The sequence below is a fragment of the Gymnogyps californianus genome, chromosome 2 (assembly GCF_018139145.2).
Source record: "Gymnogyps californianus isolate 813 chromosome 2, ASM1813914v2, whole genome shotgun sequence".
Lineage (NCBI taxonomy): Eukaryota > Metazoa > Chordata > Aves > Accipitriformes > Cathartidae > Gymnogyps > Gymnogyps californianus.
Window position 1 is genome coordinate 122,974,029 of NC_059472.1, and position 16,434 is coordinate 122,990,462.

General features: G+C 39.0%; 1 protein-coding gene across 4 annotated transcripts in view; it reads right to left on the reverse strand.

Annotated features, from left to right (window-relative positions):
- The window catches only part of RBMS3 (RNA binding motif single stranded interacting protein 3), a 711,100-nt gene that overhangs the window by 26,288 nt on the left and 668,378 nt on the right, over nt 1-16,434 (reverse strand). For all 4 annotated transcript variants that reach the window (XM_050891487.1, XM_050891490.1, XM_050891489.1 and 1 more), the window contains one exon: nt 3,183-3,293. In XM_050891487.1, the coding sequence (XP_050747444.1) occupies nt 3,183-3,293 (111 nt within the window). The remainder of the gene's footprint in view (nt 1-3,182; nt 3,294-16,434) is intronic.

Consider the following 16,434-nt stretch of genomic DNA (forward strand, 5'->3'; position numbering starts at 1 on the left):
AGCTCTGTTTTGGCTGCTGAATTGGATGCTCCCTGCTGGAAGTGAGCAGCCCTGCCAGCATTTAGCCAGAAATGCCCCCCTTGGCCTGGTGACTAATCAAGTGCAGGCAGGGATGGAGGCAGCTGCCCCTCGAATTCCCATGGGGTTTTAAAGTGTGCTTCAGGGCTGAGAGATCAAAACTCAAATCCAATTTTTGGTGTTGAGGCAGGAATTGGCAGAGGCCGCTCTTACTCAGGTAATGCACCTCAGCAAAGGGCTAAAGAGTGTTCCTCCGTGAAGGGTCTCCCCTCTGGAACGGCTCCAGCCTGGACAGAGTATTTTAATCTTTTAGAAAGCATCAAAAGGCAGAGTAATTCCCACAAGACATGAGGCATGCATAGGCCCATATGCTATTTCTTTAGCTTACTTGCTAGAGAATAGATTTTCTGTTGAAGCAATATTTTAGAAACCCAGCATTCATCCTGAATCAGGCAAGTTTGGAAGTGGGTTGGAAGTCAACTCTCACTTAAGTGACCACAGAGGTCTGTTTTGGCTGAAAAATATGTTATGTTAATTACCAAAATGGTTTGTCTAAGGAAGTGAATGTATGAAAGCCTTTTAATAAAAACTGCTTTGCATATCGCAAGTTTTTAAATCAAATTGGGACAGAGTACAGCCAACACTGAGCAGAACTGTTTGTGACTTTTTGGCTTGTTTGCTTAAAAAAATCTGGCTGGTTTCTTGAAAGATAGCTGGTGGCTCTTTATGGCACCCTGTTGCACAGTTTTAAGGATAAAATTAAAAAATATATTCATAACAGAAATGTGTAGTTTGTGTCTTATATCTCACATAACACTTAGTCCTGCTGAGGTACTCACAGTAGCATGGTTTGTACTTGGCTCAATTCGTCATGGCTTTATGCTCTCAATGCTCCTCTCTCTGGACTGAAATTCAGACTTCAGAATAAATGAAGTAAAAATATCTCTAAATAAATCATATCTCTAAATAGGTTGTCCATTTTCCCCACATTTTTTTTCTGTAACAGAACATGTTAGGAAGATTCAATTTCAAGTCAGGATGGATACATTGAACAAAACTGCTACTGGCAGCCCAAATCGTGAAGTTGCCCTTTAATTCCTGACAGGAGGAATTCCCAATGACCTCCATGATTATCCTGCTTGCATGAGGACTTTAACTGAATATGCTGCTGATGGTGTTTTTACCAAGGAGAAATCCTGTATGTGACAAAACAGGGTGTCATTTGAGATTTGAGAAAAGCCTATGGATATTGTAACACCCATCAATCATTTACTCTTTCTGGCTCTTTAAGTTCTCTGTAAATGAGTTAGGAGTTTTAAAGATAGTAAACATAAACCTATATGGTATACCTCTGAATGTATTTCAAGAAGTTATCACGGAATGCTGTGACCTTGAAAGATAAGACTGTGTAAAGAGCTAGGAAAAGGAAGGAAAGATTTTCTTTCAGTTGCAGTAAAATAAATTCAGGATCTTATTATCACCCACTAGATCACCCACTGCCTTTCAGAGTCCTTCCCCTGCCTCCCCAAATGGATTTGTAACTATGGATTTGTTACTATGAGCATTGTAATAGTGGTCTCAAGTCGGAAGAGAACATTAGCTGGGAATTTTCTAGCTTGCATTAAGATTGCAAGAAAACAAGCGCAGAAGACAATGTCTGTAAGAGTCATGGAAATGAAAATGACAGACAGAAGGAAAAATCCACAGGAGTTGCCCAGCAGCACAACTAGAATTTATTTTCCATTTCTTTTCTTACTTTTTAAACACACTTTTGAATCACAGAAATTACATATGCAGAAATTCTCACTAGTCCTAGTATTTCCTTCAATTTCACGTCTTCAGAGGGGAAAAATGCTGATATTAACTTTGAGATATAATTTCTACTTCTTTTGATTGTTGAATGAAACATTTAAAATAACAGGAATAAACAATAAACCATCATATTTAAGTTTCATCAGAAATAAATACAGAAGTCTCAGGATCTTAACAGTTTTTTTAAAGAAGAGGGAAAAGACACTGGAGTTAGAATTAAATTCAACAGATAAGAAAAAAGGAGAGGAAGAGAAGAGGATCAGGAAGAGGAAGAGAAGACCCAATACAGTGGGTTAAATAACTCTGTACAGATGTAACTTTATCCAGTACCTTATTCAATTTAAAAAAAAAAAACCAAACCAAAGTTGGAAACTGTGTTCCTATAGACTAGTATCAAGTAGTACAGTGGTGAAATAGAAAAACATTTTCTAAGTCCATAATAGATCTTTCACATAATTATTATATAAAGAGCATGTGTGCTAAAGACATAAAAGTGCAATGTTTATGCCTGCATTTTTGTAAAAAAATACATGGACATGCAGTGTTCATACATTCACATATCAAACCACCATATATTGTGTGTAGGCTGTCGTAGTTTAGGAACTTTTCAGAGAGTTTTAATAATTTTTATTAAGAGTATTTTTTGCCTTTCTCTGACCCTGGGGGAGTTAATTGAGTCTGACTTACAGCTTAAAGAGAAAATAATTGTTGAAATATGCATTTTTAAATATAATATACTGGAAATACAGCTGACCTTGACCCAAAATCACAGTTCTGAGCCTGGAGCAAACTACGTATGGCTGGCTGCTATGCTTTAGAAGTGAGTAGTGGATCCTACCATGAAGCCAGAACTCCCATTTCCTGGTGGTATAAAACATTCTAGATTGACAAGCAAACAATTTCTGATTAAAAACCAAATTGATAGAGGAGTACTTCCATATTTACATGAGAATCAGTACAGATAATTCCTGCTAAGTACAGAGCAAGTTTTGTTGACCTACTGTTTTACTACTTATACTACTTTGTCATTACTGTTCTATAATACCTAATGCTGACTGTATGATGGTTTTAGAAACATATCTGCAGATACATGTTTGCGTGACATAGCGCTATGAGGATATTGTTTGTGTAGTACATCGTGTTTGGGTCATGATGAAAGGCACTTTGATATGTTTGCCCAGACAGGACCATACATCTCTGGACACGGAGAAAAAACAAAGTAAACACGGCAATATTAAACTGCAAAAAGGTGAAGCACTGAAAACCCAAGAGTAATATATTACCTTGAGAAACTCAGTAAGCAATAAATGTTTTGCAATATAGAAAGTAAATTGTATAATCTATGATCTTACCGTTCCTGTTGTGCCCAAGGAAAGGTGGTTCATCTGTTGGGTCAGAGGGCCCATCATGCTTGCTGGCTGCATTGACATAGTGTGGTCCATTGTTGGTGTTATCACAGCACCCTGCAAACACACATCATTTACACTTCAACATTTCACTTTAAAAAAAAAAAGCAGCATTCTCTAAATGAGTGAACCTGGCTGAAAACTTGACATGAATCTTAAAAGAGACTGATATATCTGTCAGAGGAAATATGTTTTGTTCCTATTGACAACCAAGCTACCCACATATATTATTTGTACTACTAATGAGGCCATTTTATGTCAGTTCCAATTAAGCGTCATTTTTTACTTCATTGCTTCTGACAAACAAATGCATATGTTCTTTCTATGATGAATGCTACTGTACATTGCAAAATGCCTGTCATTTCTATTTTTCCATATCCTATATAGAATAATCTTACAGACAGAACACATATGTCCCCAATTTTCTCTGACTTCTAAACCCTTCAGTCTCTGAGATCTTCAACCTATTATGGTAATTATCTTGGCTTTTTCCAGTCTCAATTAAGAACCCTTACTCATGACATTTTATAGCTGATTAAGTAAGACTAGCTACTGACAGTGAGTTTGGTAGTGACACCCATTAAAACACATACACAGCGTTTAAAAAGCATTTTTCTTCTCCGCATGAAAAACAAAGACATTAATAATAAACAGCATATGAACTAAAGCAAGGACAAGACTTTGAACAAAAATGAAACAAAAGACATGCCAGAGGAGCTTTGGAGAAAGCTTCTTTGCCATTCATATTCCTTGGTTTTTGCTCTCCCACTCCCCAAGGTCCCATGTTGGCAACCTGATGCCTTAGTGAAGTGTTGATTCTCTTCAGTTCTATGGTGTAAAATGCTATTTCCTGTGTTGGTTAGAGAAAGTCAGTCAGAAACAGAGTGGTCTGCTCTTTTTTTTGCAGATAGTGAAATAAGGAGGTATTTCCAGCTATTTCTTCATATGAAATAATAGCTCTACTTTGTGCATATGTATGTTTGTGTGCACACATTATAAATTTGCACAAACAATCACAACATTACATCTGCTACAAAGCGTGGAAAATGTGGATGAATGTATTTGTTTAAAAAAAAGGAAAACTGACATTTTTTCCATCAAGATTACTGACAAAATCCACCTATAAACAGGAATTTAAAATAAACTAGTTCCAAAAACCACAGCACACCTGTTCTTAAGTGTTTGTCTCACATTTATGTAGAGCTATGTGACTGCATTGCCAAGGATCTGATTAGAAGCAAAAGATTTCAAATTTTCAGCCGCAAATAAAAAATAAACAAAAATAAAAAATGCCAGGGAAGTACCAATTCAATTTTTTCTCACCTTCCAGCAATATTTTGTCTATGCACATCCTATCTGAGAAGCGTAGATTCTGCAGTCTCTGCGAACTCATAACTTGCATGCAATGGTAAAACGGAGGTAGGCTCAGCTTGGTCAGTCCTTTTTGTAATACCCTCAGCTTGTTTTATGTCACATAGTGGATTATGCTTCTTGCACTGACAAGAGTCCCTAGAGAAATTTGGCAAATTACAGAAACTAGCCTCCACAGAATATCTGTCATGATTCCAAATAAATGCTTATAAAACAAGCTGATCAGTGTGCAAGTATCAAACCTGCAATGCTTGCGAACACTTTTGCCTCTTTCTTGGCTATATTAATTTGCACTGATTTACACAGATTAACCCATTGATTAACTCATTCTAATGAACGACCACAGTGGTAACCTTCTCCTTGTTGGCACGGGTCCTTAGAAATCAAGATAGTCACAAACTTTCACCACAAAATTTCTTTCAAATTTCTTTCAGCATAGTAGAGTTAATACTTTATTCAAAAAGCCCTTCTTTCTTCCTTACGTGATATTCTTCTCTTTCATGCTGCTCCTCTCTTTTTGCTGAAAAAAAATCTATCCTTTTGCTGAAAGAGTCTGAAAGCAAATCTGTGGGGCATACACTCATTCAGCCCATTCGGCAGTCCTTGTATAGTAGATTCAGTGCAAGAGTCTGAAGCAGCACCATGCCCAAGCAAAATCATGTTCTTGCTGTATGTTCAAAATCAGTGGCCTGGGATACCACGCAGCCAGGCGAGGTCTTGGGGTTTGGACATCCACCTGCACTTTTCAGTTATGGTAAGAAATCGTAAACTTTATGCTCAGAATGATCCACACCACAAACCAGCATTTTTACTGTACCAAATTGTAAATGCTCAGACCAAATTTGTCAGCTGATAAACAGTTCTCAGTTCCCTCTACGAGCAGCCCTCTCCTTTGGCTTAGAGATGGAGAATTGCCTCAGGGCTTTCCGTGACAGACAAGGTAAGCTCCCACTTGTGATATGTGATGGGGTAAGCAGAAAGTCACACCCACACCACAGCTTCATGCAGCCCCACACTGCCAGCAGCAGTGGCTGCAATTAATTTAGGATGTCCCAAAGCCTTCAAATACCAAGCTTTCTTTGCAAAGATGTTTATTGCAAAGGTATGGTTGGAGGAACTTGCTGTCGTTACAGATGTGACAGACTGATAGCTATTCCTGTGTATAAATTCAGGAACCTGGAAATGAAGAAGGGGCAGTGGTGAAGGAAGTCTTATGATTTAGTGTAGCAAACACAAGTGCCAGACAGAAAGTGGAAAAATCTGATAGCAAATGTCTTTCAGTAAATAAGTAAGCAAGACAGGTTTTGCAAATAAACTATTTAAAAAAATATGGACTGGAGAAAAAATATATCAAGGACAAAAAAATTTCTCAGAGACAGTAAACGTTATTTTTAAATAGAAAATACACATATTCTAGTCCCTAAACATATACCGTTTAATATGTTAGGAAAAGAAGTTGGGAAAACAAATCAAGTATTTGCAGCTTTCCTAAGATAGCTTAACATGTTTGAAGCTGACAGTTACCTAGAGCAGAGAATTACATGCATTTGCCAGACCATTAATTCACCAGAGTTTGCAGAATCCTCTTGTGATCACGTAGGGAAAAAATTATACTTAATTAAGGAAATATCGTCTGGTTGTTAGGGCGACACCAAGTCTCCAGACCATAATGCGCTTCATAATACATGCTGTCGAGTCCATTCATATTCAACTTATTTAGCTGCAGAAGACAACGTCTTGCATCAGATGTTGCTATCATATTAGAAGTGATTTGATTCTTTTCAGCCTATAATAGGTATTTCCTGATAAACATCCACTTGGCAACTGGCAAAGGCTACAGCAAGCATATTTTTCATTTTCATCTCTTTGGATATCTGATTTTACTGAGTTTGTAAACTGTATAGAGAGACATCTTAGCATGGCATAATACTACTGAAGGCCCAGCTTAGTTGAAAAAACCTGTAGAAGAAATTATGATGAGGTTTTTGCCACTGTCTTTGCCAAAACAAGTAGTTGGCCTGCCAATTATTTAGTTCTGCCCCGTTGCCTCAGTACGATTAATTTTTTTATAATTCCTGCAAGAAACTGGTTACTATAATGACTTTTAAATTTGGCAAGATATTCTTGGCATATGACTTGTGATACAATTCTGTCGATGCTATAGTGGCTTTAAAAGAAATTAAGATTAACAGGGCAAATGGTAAGGAATCAATGATACAGAAGAAAATGCATGATTTTTGCAACACTGTGATAATCCCAAGATAAGTTCATTGACATATAAACTTTAATTCCTCTTCACTTTATTTGAAAGACCTTGCTGTTTTAAAATGCTCTAAGCTCTATGGACATACCTTTCGTATAAGAAAGTGAATATATTTATTTCAGAATATTTTCTAGTCTATCACTTGCAAAGAAAGAAGCCTGACTTTATCAACTACAAACACTGTACACTCTCTGTATGGCAACAAACTGAAATCACAGGAAGGACACTAAATACAGCCTGTTCACTATATTAAGTAAACGATCTTTAAGTACTTGCCAATACCAAAAGGCATCAGCAGAAATAAAGTTCATGCAGGTGCAATGACACATGCCACCTTATGTGCCTTGAAGGGTGGGAAAGTGACATCAGAAATAAAAAGTGTATTAGAGGGCTTTAGGAACAGAGAGTTCACTAGTTGAGAGATGCACTTGGGGGCCAGTGGGAGGAAGGATTAGTTAGTCCCAGCTTTCTAGAATAATGAACTGTATTAAAGGCTTCTGTTTTATTCCAGTGTTCTAATACTGATATCAGACTTAAGGCACAAGTACCAGCTGAATAAATAGTTTTTAAAGCTTACAGTAAGCATCTGCTTATTTTACAGTTTACTTTTTCTTTATTTAGGAAGTTTTAACAAGTTAAGCATACTTACAAATTCTACTTTGTAAATACTGGCCAATGTAAAGCCAATAAACATTACAGCAGTAAACTTACTTTTCAAATTTGTTTACAGACACACTGTGCAGTCATATAAGCACCACGTCATTCCATCTGAAAAGCTATTAGCATGCTACCAAGTGAACGTCTTTATGTTATCGAGAACATGTTGTTTCTTGAGGTTTTATTAAACTGACTGAAAGGATGACTTTCCTTATACTTATCAGACAGACGTGTCTATCAAGAATTAATATGAAAAAACCCAACATGCATACTTTTTTGCAGATAAATGTACTCTCTCTGCATACTGAATAAATGAAGCCTATATTTGTATTGATTTACTGTTCTGTCTAGATTGACTAGTCTCATCTCCTTGGGCTGCCTCTTGCAGGCAGCAGAAAAAATATGGTCCTCTTGTCAGAGCAGTGAGCCTGGTGAAGTACTCTGAACTGGCTGTTAAGTGGCCAAACTTTCATGACTATAGTAGGAAGATTAAAGGTAGCTGTGAAATTCTCTGCCCTCTGTCATCAACTCTGCTGGGAATACTTGTTGATATTCCATAAAAACCAATTATATTTCAAAATCAAAGAAAACCTATTTTCCCTTTCTCAATGAAAATTTACCAATTGCTTTGGCATTTACTAGCTGATCAGAGATTAAGTCATGATTTGAGTATGGTGAAGAAGATCAGCAAACATCACCTAATAATGTATATTCTGCAAATCTTAGGGTTTGGTTTCATTTCATTACATTGTTGAATTTAAACGCTTGCTAAAAACGGGGTAAAGTGAGCAGTAAGCCCAAACCCTGCACTAAATTAAAGCAGCTTTAACTTTGGAATGGGCAAACCCTGATACAGACCTTCACCAACTCTGAGTCCTGTTTCTGTGGCAAGTACTAAACCACAACTTTGTATTGTAATATTTCTAATCTTGGGCATAAATTCAAATTCTTATCTGACATCACCTTCATACCTTAGTTGAATCTCCTTGGAGCAATGGACACATTTGCTTTCCCTTTCTCATTTTTTTCCCTCTATGTTTGTGAACTTCTTTCCTCAGATGAAACTATATGTCATAGGTGCAAAAGAGTTACTACCCAGAAATAACTGGTCTTAAAGGATAAAGAATCCAAATATAGTGTGGTAAATAAAGAACAAAGGTGACCCTTGTATATGCACCACCTTTCCTACAACAACAGCCAAGGTTTTTGATGGGCTCTTTCCCAAAGTCCTTCTTGCCTTTAAGTATTTGTCCTGTCTCCTAGTTTGAAATACAGCTTTTGATAATATACAGGTACTAGCCTACAAGTATAAATGCAGATTAAAAGGATATAAAAATGGGAACATCAAGAGATAAAGAAAACGCAGTTGATGCAATAGAAAGGTTTTATATCAGTAACTGTGTGCACAAATAAAGCAATACCTGCAACTATATTGGTACTGGTTAATAAATGTATTGCATCAGGGAGTACCACTGTGATATTATGTCAGTAGCTTCTGCTCCTACCAGAGTTGAAAAAACAGTAAGTTTCATAGCATACCACTGTCTGTTAATCTAAAAGGACTTAAAAAAAAGAAAGAGATAGCATTTCTGTTGCAAACAAAAAGTTGCCCGTGTCACTCAGTGCCTAAAGTGACTTTTGCATGCTGACTTAAAGCTCTCCATCCAAAATAAGATCTCAAGAGAAAGGCCATTGAACAAAAGGACAATATTTATGAAGGGAAAATATACCTGAATTGCTATAGGGACTTTGAAGCAGAGTTTGAGAGCCCTGTGCTATATCTTTGCCCTTATTGTCTACACATGCAGGCTGGACCACAAGCCCACGTGCTCTCTCTAGACTGTGAGAGAAACAGTAGTTTTCGTACGCTTCTCCAACTTGCCCCAGGAATAAAGTAAAATTACTGGTATTATGTGCCTGAATAAATGGGAGTAGTTTTGCTGGGGCCTGCTAACAGGAAGGAGCCCACAGCAGTTAGGAAATGACCTGCTGCAGTGGGGCATTCATTCCAGCAAGTGCTGGAGCAGGCAGAGAGGCCACAGACACCTCTTGCTTCCTCTTCTGACATATTCTAGAGGGGAACAAGAAATCACATTTCTTTTGTTTTCTTCCTACCCTTCAGTTTATAAGTGCACTTGGCTGTATGCTGGCTTTATATATCCAATCCATGTAACAGTGCTTTTGCTCTGTCAAGAACAGCTATCACTAACAAAAGCATCCTCACAATGCTCACATGAGGCTTAGCATCCCCAGAAGACAAAGAGGAAACACAGAGGTTGTGATTTGCCCGGGACATAACCACTGGAATACACAGAACAAATCTTCTCCTGCCTTTCCCACTATCAGATTTCACAAAAAATATCCAAAGGTCTTTTCATTCCATGTCAAAATATGCACAGATTTCAAAACCTCGACACTATTAGTGAAAACAAATCTTTATTTCCTGCACAGAATTCCTGATCTATACCTAATCAGAATGTGACGCATGCTCAAGTGTTGTGCTTGGCAATTCCATTCTGTTTATGTTCTTACACATATTTTCTGATGTGGACTAATTCCTTCATCCACTGTCTCCCAGTGGCTGATGTGCCATCCTAATAAAGGGGAATCAGGAGTCTCTTTCCTGTGGACTAGTTTTTCTTAGCATTAGAATGGACTTTCATCTATTAAAGCTAAATCCAAATAATATTTCCTCTCCAAACAGTTCTGCTGTGTTCCCACCCTTCATGCCTATAACCAGGCATGAAAATTGACTTGACGTCACATCCTAGTTCTAACAAGGTGCAAAATGGAAATTATTAAACAGCACAATTAAAATATGAGTCAGCACCAGTGTTTAGCCTAAATTTTCACTTCCCTGCCTTAATGAGTTCAAATGAAACTCTCAAAAAGGCTGTCATATTTGCATCCTCAATAGTCTGATGTTACATATATATACACATATATACACACTTGTAATCGCATATGAGAAGACAAATGATATTGCCATTTCTATTACACCCACTCAGGCCACATTGTTTTTTCAACACGTTGATAATTTTTTTGATATTTGAAACTCTCAGTCCAGAATTTATTACGACAAAAGTAACTAAAAGCAACAGTGACAGGTTTTTAAACTTCTTATTTATGAGCAACATTTAATAAATGATGAGTAAGAGCTTCTGTTATTGGCTGAAAACACTTATTTTATTTTACTCAGGGAAATATGCTCAAAATACAAGAAAAATGCCTAACAGCAAGATTTGCCTCCAGAGCTTGTGCTTGGATGTAATGGAGCAGAGCAGGTTGGTGGCATGAGAGCATGTATAGCGCGTTTAATGTGGTACGACCTTGGTTCTCCCTGGGTCTCAAGCCTTCCGGGCAAGGTGAAGAAGCCCTGCCTGTCTGTGTGTCTCCATGAAGTCATGACAACAGACATTTGATCAGACCAAATGTCTGAGACACTGCGCTGTTGATCTCCGCTCTTCTGGTGAGATTTAGTACATAGGTCATTTGCCAGGCACAGAGAGTGGCTAACTGGGTTTGGAGAGGAAATGTCTGTGACATTTCTTCTATGTGCACTTCTAGCTTCGACACTACAACGGCCAGTGACAGGACAGCAGCTGTGATCTGTAACAGATGTGCTGTGTTTCATTTCCTGCCCGAAACCGGGAGGGACTCACGCTGTGTGAGCTGCAATCTAGCGGCTGTGCTGGAAGCAAAGATTCGCTCATTAGAAGGACAAACACTGACACTGGGAGACATCAGAAATGCCGAGGAACTGGCTACCAACAAGAGAAAAAAAAACAGAATAGCAGGCGGGTAATATAACTCCAGGTATCCACCATAGGTAAGATGACAGAATGACATCCCATACAACTGCAGCCAGAGGAAAATGGTATGGCTGTGATGGTGTTAACTCCACAACACTAGAATGACCTAACCACAACCAGACTTAGATGGAAATATCCGAAATATCTTCAGCTTTCAGAAAAGTGAGGTGGTATCACTGAATGAAGCACCAAGGAGACATATTGAGGTGCCAGGGTGGCAGACAGCAAAGTGCGCCTCTGTGAGATCCCTAATCCTTGAGAGGACAATGGGAAGAATGGTCAAGGGATGGGTAGATATCAGGATGTCTCCCTGCAACTCCAAGATCAGATAGGCTCTTGCAAGCCAGAATTTATTAGTGATGGTCAATACAAGTGAGAACGCTTCAAACAGTTGCTCATGGACTGCATGGTGGCCCTTGCAATGTTGAGCCAAAGGTAACTCTTGAGCATCAGAGCTACCTCCTAGGCTAGGCCCAAATCTGAGCTGCACCCTCAGAGCCATGCTGATGCAGGGGCTGCCACATAACCCAGGTATCCAGCTGCATGGGGCGGGGAGAGAGCCACCTTGAAACGCTGAGGTTGATGTTGCTGCATCACTCTCGAATTCAGCTACAAACCCAATATCCATCCTCCATGAGAGCACACTGTGGAGCACTGGCATCTGCTGCCTATGTCTAAACTCTTTTTCGTGCAGCTCGTGCACAAAGGAAGATTAAAGGTATGGAGGATGAGAAAATTATGTCCTTTCCCTCCCCATCCCATTTTCCAAATTTAAAAGTTCTGGAAGGCTGATGAGGGGCAGTGATATCCACATAATCTTCTCAGCAGTCCTTCTTATCCTACCTATTAGGAAAGACAGATAGCAGAAGATGCTAGAAATGAAACCCTGAGCCGGTAAGGTTGTTTTTCTAAAGATGTGCTTGCGTTCAATAATAGATTTTAGACTTGAAGTTGATATGACGGGGGAAATCCTGTACTAAGCCACAGTTCATGTTATGTATCAATTCAGTTCTAGATCACAGTGGTTCACTCTGATCTTGAAATCTAGAAATGTCTCCTTATCAGAGAGGACAAAAACAGAAATCTGTCTCTGTCATGTTCTGTTAGATTTGTAATCTGTTATGTTAAACAAAGCCTTTTCTCACACAGTAACGGAAAGAAAATTATTCCAGCCCTGCCTTTCCTCTTATTTAAAACCACAAGTTTTCACAGCCTAAATGCTCTGCCCCAGATCCCAAATTGCATTTCATTTTCTGGACTCGTAACCCCTCAGAAGAGGCTATGGGTGAAATCCACTCTGTTCTGTATTCGGATTTGTCCTTTGACTGGTTAAAGCTGGCTACTCGGCAGTGCCAGCTTGGTGACAGACCTCAAAACCAAGACTGAGGCACAGATTTTCAATAGTGCCTTCTTACCTTATATTCCGTCATTAAAAGTAACGTGAGCCTATGCCTCACTCGTGCCTTTACAAATTTTAACTATGGTTTTTCTGACTCTAACCAGATCAATTGCTGCTTGGACTTGACTCTGTACAAGCCAACTGCCACCAAAACGTGGCTTTTGCTGCACCTGGACAACTCCACCATCCTTGGATGATGCCCTCAGTGACACCTGTGCAATTTTCCATTGTTTCGAACAACTGATAATATAGGCATAATCTGGAGAAACTGCGGCTGCAAAAATGTCCTTACCTAAAAATTCTGTCCCTGATGCACAAGACCACAAGAAGCCAGTAAAGCCGACGGCAGTAAGCACACAGAGCATGTACTTCAGAGGTAACCACATTTAAATTAGTGAAGGTACAACTGATATAAATGAAATCAAATTCAAGCCCTCAGTTTTGTGTCAATAGTCAGAAAATAGGAGTCTATAGAGAGTGAACACATTTTATAACTAAAAATGTGATATTTTAAGTTCTCGTTTACTTTAAGGTACTTCCAGTGAAACCAGCCTGTGTATTACAATAAATGCTTGACATTTATAAGTCTCCCTTCTACCAAAGACCTCTAAGTGCTTTACGAACTGTGTGATATATAGAGGACTCAGGAGCTGGTCTGTTATCAGGGTTCTGGGATGGGTCTGGATCTACATCTGAACTTTCCCAAGTCCATGAGCGTTCATACTCGGGGTACAGCCTGGGTCATCACCATTGCAGGCCCGAAGAGAACAGGTGGCTTCGATCACACACTCCAGTCCAAATTAATCAAGAAAAGGAAACATTTTACCTCTTGATTCATGCTGAGCAGATTTGAAATAAATAATAGAAAATGGCTAGCTTAAGTCTACTTTGCTCCACACTTTATTGTCTTTTAAAAGAAGATGAAAATATTGAGGAAAAGCACTTTAAAACTGACCATTGTGAGTAAAACTTCATTGTGCAAGTGGTCCAGCTAGTCTAAAAAGCAGACGTGAAAAGTTCAAAAAGGTGTAGATTTTGGCTATTATTAAGCTAAAAACAAGAAAAAGTAAATAACTGATCCAGCAAGGATTACTTACTTTCTTTTTAATATATCTGTACTGATTAAGAATGACTAAATTGATATATTTTCCCTTTTTTTGTCTGGATAAAGTCACTCCTGGGCTGAGATCTTCCTTATAAAGTTTCACCCTGGAGCACATTTTTACAGCTGAGTTATTATCCTTAAAATATGAGTTCATACTGGAAATGCTGGCAGCCCTCTTAACTATTGTATAGCAGTGAGCACAGCTGTAACATGTTAAATATGTTCAAAGTACATGGGGGGAACAGAGTGGCTCAGAGGACTGGTAATAGAACAGGGAGTATCAATGCTGGGTCACCAGGTTCGGTCGTTGCTGGGACTGAAAGTCATTATCAAGCTACAGCTGTTCACTTATGTCCAGGCATCAGCTACCCACAGAGAAACTCTCATCACAAAAATACATTACCGCAAGTGGTGATGTCCAACAACCTTCCCAAGGATTGCGAAAGGTGGGGGGATGCATCCCCACAACTGCATCCCACGGGATATCCCCAAGATGAAGAGCACTGATGGCACAGAGGGAAGAGGCTTCCATGGTCACTGCCCCGCACGCTGCCTGGTCTACAGAGGGTGTTCATCACCAGCTTATCGCTACTGTGTCTTTTCACAGCTCTGAAAGAGCCTCTATTTTATCAGAAAGTTGTTAACCACCAAAGACGGATCCCGAAAGAGTCAATTTTCCACATTAGTGAATGGACCACATCCATCCCATCATGCTACCTGTTTCAGAGGAATTCTGGTGATACTGGTTAAATGAAGGCAGAAAGCAGATGACAAAGTACTTTTTCAGCTCCCCAGTTGGAGTAATGCCTAGAATGACCAAATACTTTATTATTACCTCTCTTTACATTGATAGATGGCAATTTCTTGCTATTTGCATCAAATTATAATCCATTTCAACCTACCCCAACACAGTAGTCAATTTTTGCATAAGCAGATGAATGCAGAGAGTTCTGCATTTCTCAGAATCAGCCCGCCTGCTCGAGTGCAGCCTTTTGTCATAAACCAAAGTAGCCAAAAAAGTAGCCAAAGCAACATGGGCAAATGAAGTCCAAGTTTGCTCCTTCAGTCTTCTAATGTGAAGGGATTTATTGGAGTAAATTAGGTAAGTCTCTCTGGTTCACATTTATCCATACACGCTGCAGTAATCTCTATAAAAAGCTTTGATTTATTATAGCTTTTTAGTGCACCACCATTTCCTACCAGTCACTGTGTACAATCCCATGTGAATGCACAGCAGTCAGATCCTGACATATGACGAAGACGTTCTTTACTCCTTTATGGCTTTGTGTCCTCCACACACAGTCTGATTTGCAGAATTTTAGGTTGAAGTCAAAGATGTTTCTCTGGGCTGCTTTCCTGAATCATCTCTCAGCTATTTGAATATTGTAGAGGTGCTCAGTTTTCTCTGGAAAAAATCTTTATGTTTGTTTTATTTTCTCCGGCATCTAGAAATCAAACTACCACGGCGGTCAACACTAATTTCAGAGGTCCTAAGGACGAGCCAAGAAAGACCAGTTCAAGAATTGCCAAGGTCGTTTTCTAAACCCTACATTTACACTTACAGAAGTCAGTTCTTCAGGCTACAAGGCAGCTGACAAGGAACTGCCTACTACCAAATACTGCTGTGAAAATGTCTCAGACAACGTAGAGCACCTTGCTCTGCAGCCAGAGAAGAATAAGCTGGTGGCACCACTACTGTGGTAAGTGTACCACAGTGAGTCTTTGACTCAAAACGGCTGATCAGCCTTCTGGGAAGCACAGACGGGGCAGCTGAGTCTGCCCTGAGATCAGGGAGACATCTTTTACATGAAGGTAAGAAGATCTCTATGCTTTGGAGGAATAAATCATAGTATAAGCTAGAGAAAAAAAGGCCAGCTGGACGGTATACACATATTGCTGAGATGAACAGTAAATTATTTGGAAAAAACACTTTGAGGGAGAATAAAACGTCCTGTGAATTCAGGTCATACTTGGCACATAATTGTGACCAAAAGAATGAAAAAATTGGAGCTGTCAAAATGCAATGTTTCCACCATATTTCAAAATGACATGTCATTTCAGAATTTATCTAAATTTGAAGGAAAAAAAAGCTTAAAATTAGTTCAATAACCCAGAAATGAAAACAGAAAGATTACAGATATTTTGCCTTTGTTCTTCTTCTCACCCTCTCCCCACTCCCTAAGTTCTCTCCTGGAGTGAAGTCAAAACAACATTTTCACAACTTTTTCCATGTCACTACCCTCTCCCTCTGCACATTTTCACTTCAAGGCAAGTTTTAGAGTTATTATTTGATTCTGCCCACAAAGCCAAATTTTATTATTCACAGCGTACTATATATGTAATAGTCTTGTCAGTCCTAGCCAGAGGCAAAGGGTAGCCTCAGAGGAAAAGGAAACAAGAAACATCCAAAGGAAGATAAATAGGGACGAGATGATAGGCAAATGGGTTACTCCCATCTTTTCTTGAGAGCTGTGTGGATAGAAAAAAGAGTGCTCTAATTAATTCCAGAGTGATGGGGACTCGAGGGCCGGACTCTGTGCACTGCATGCTTGTGAATCTTCATTCCATGTGAACCCCTCTCCTCCAAAAAC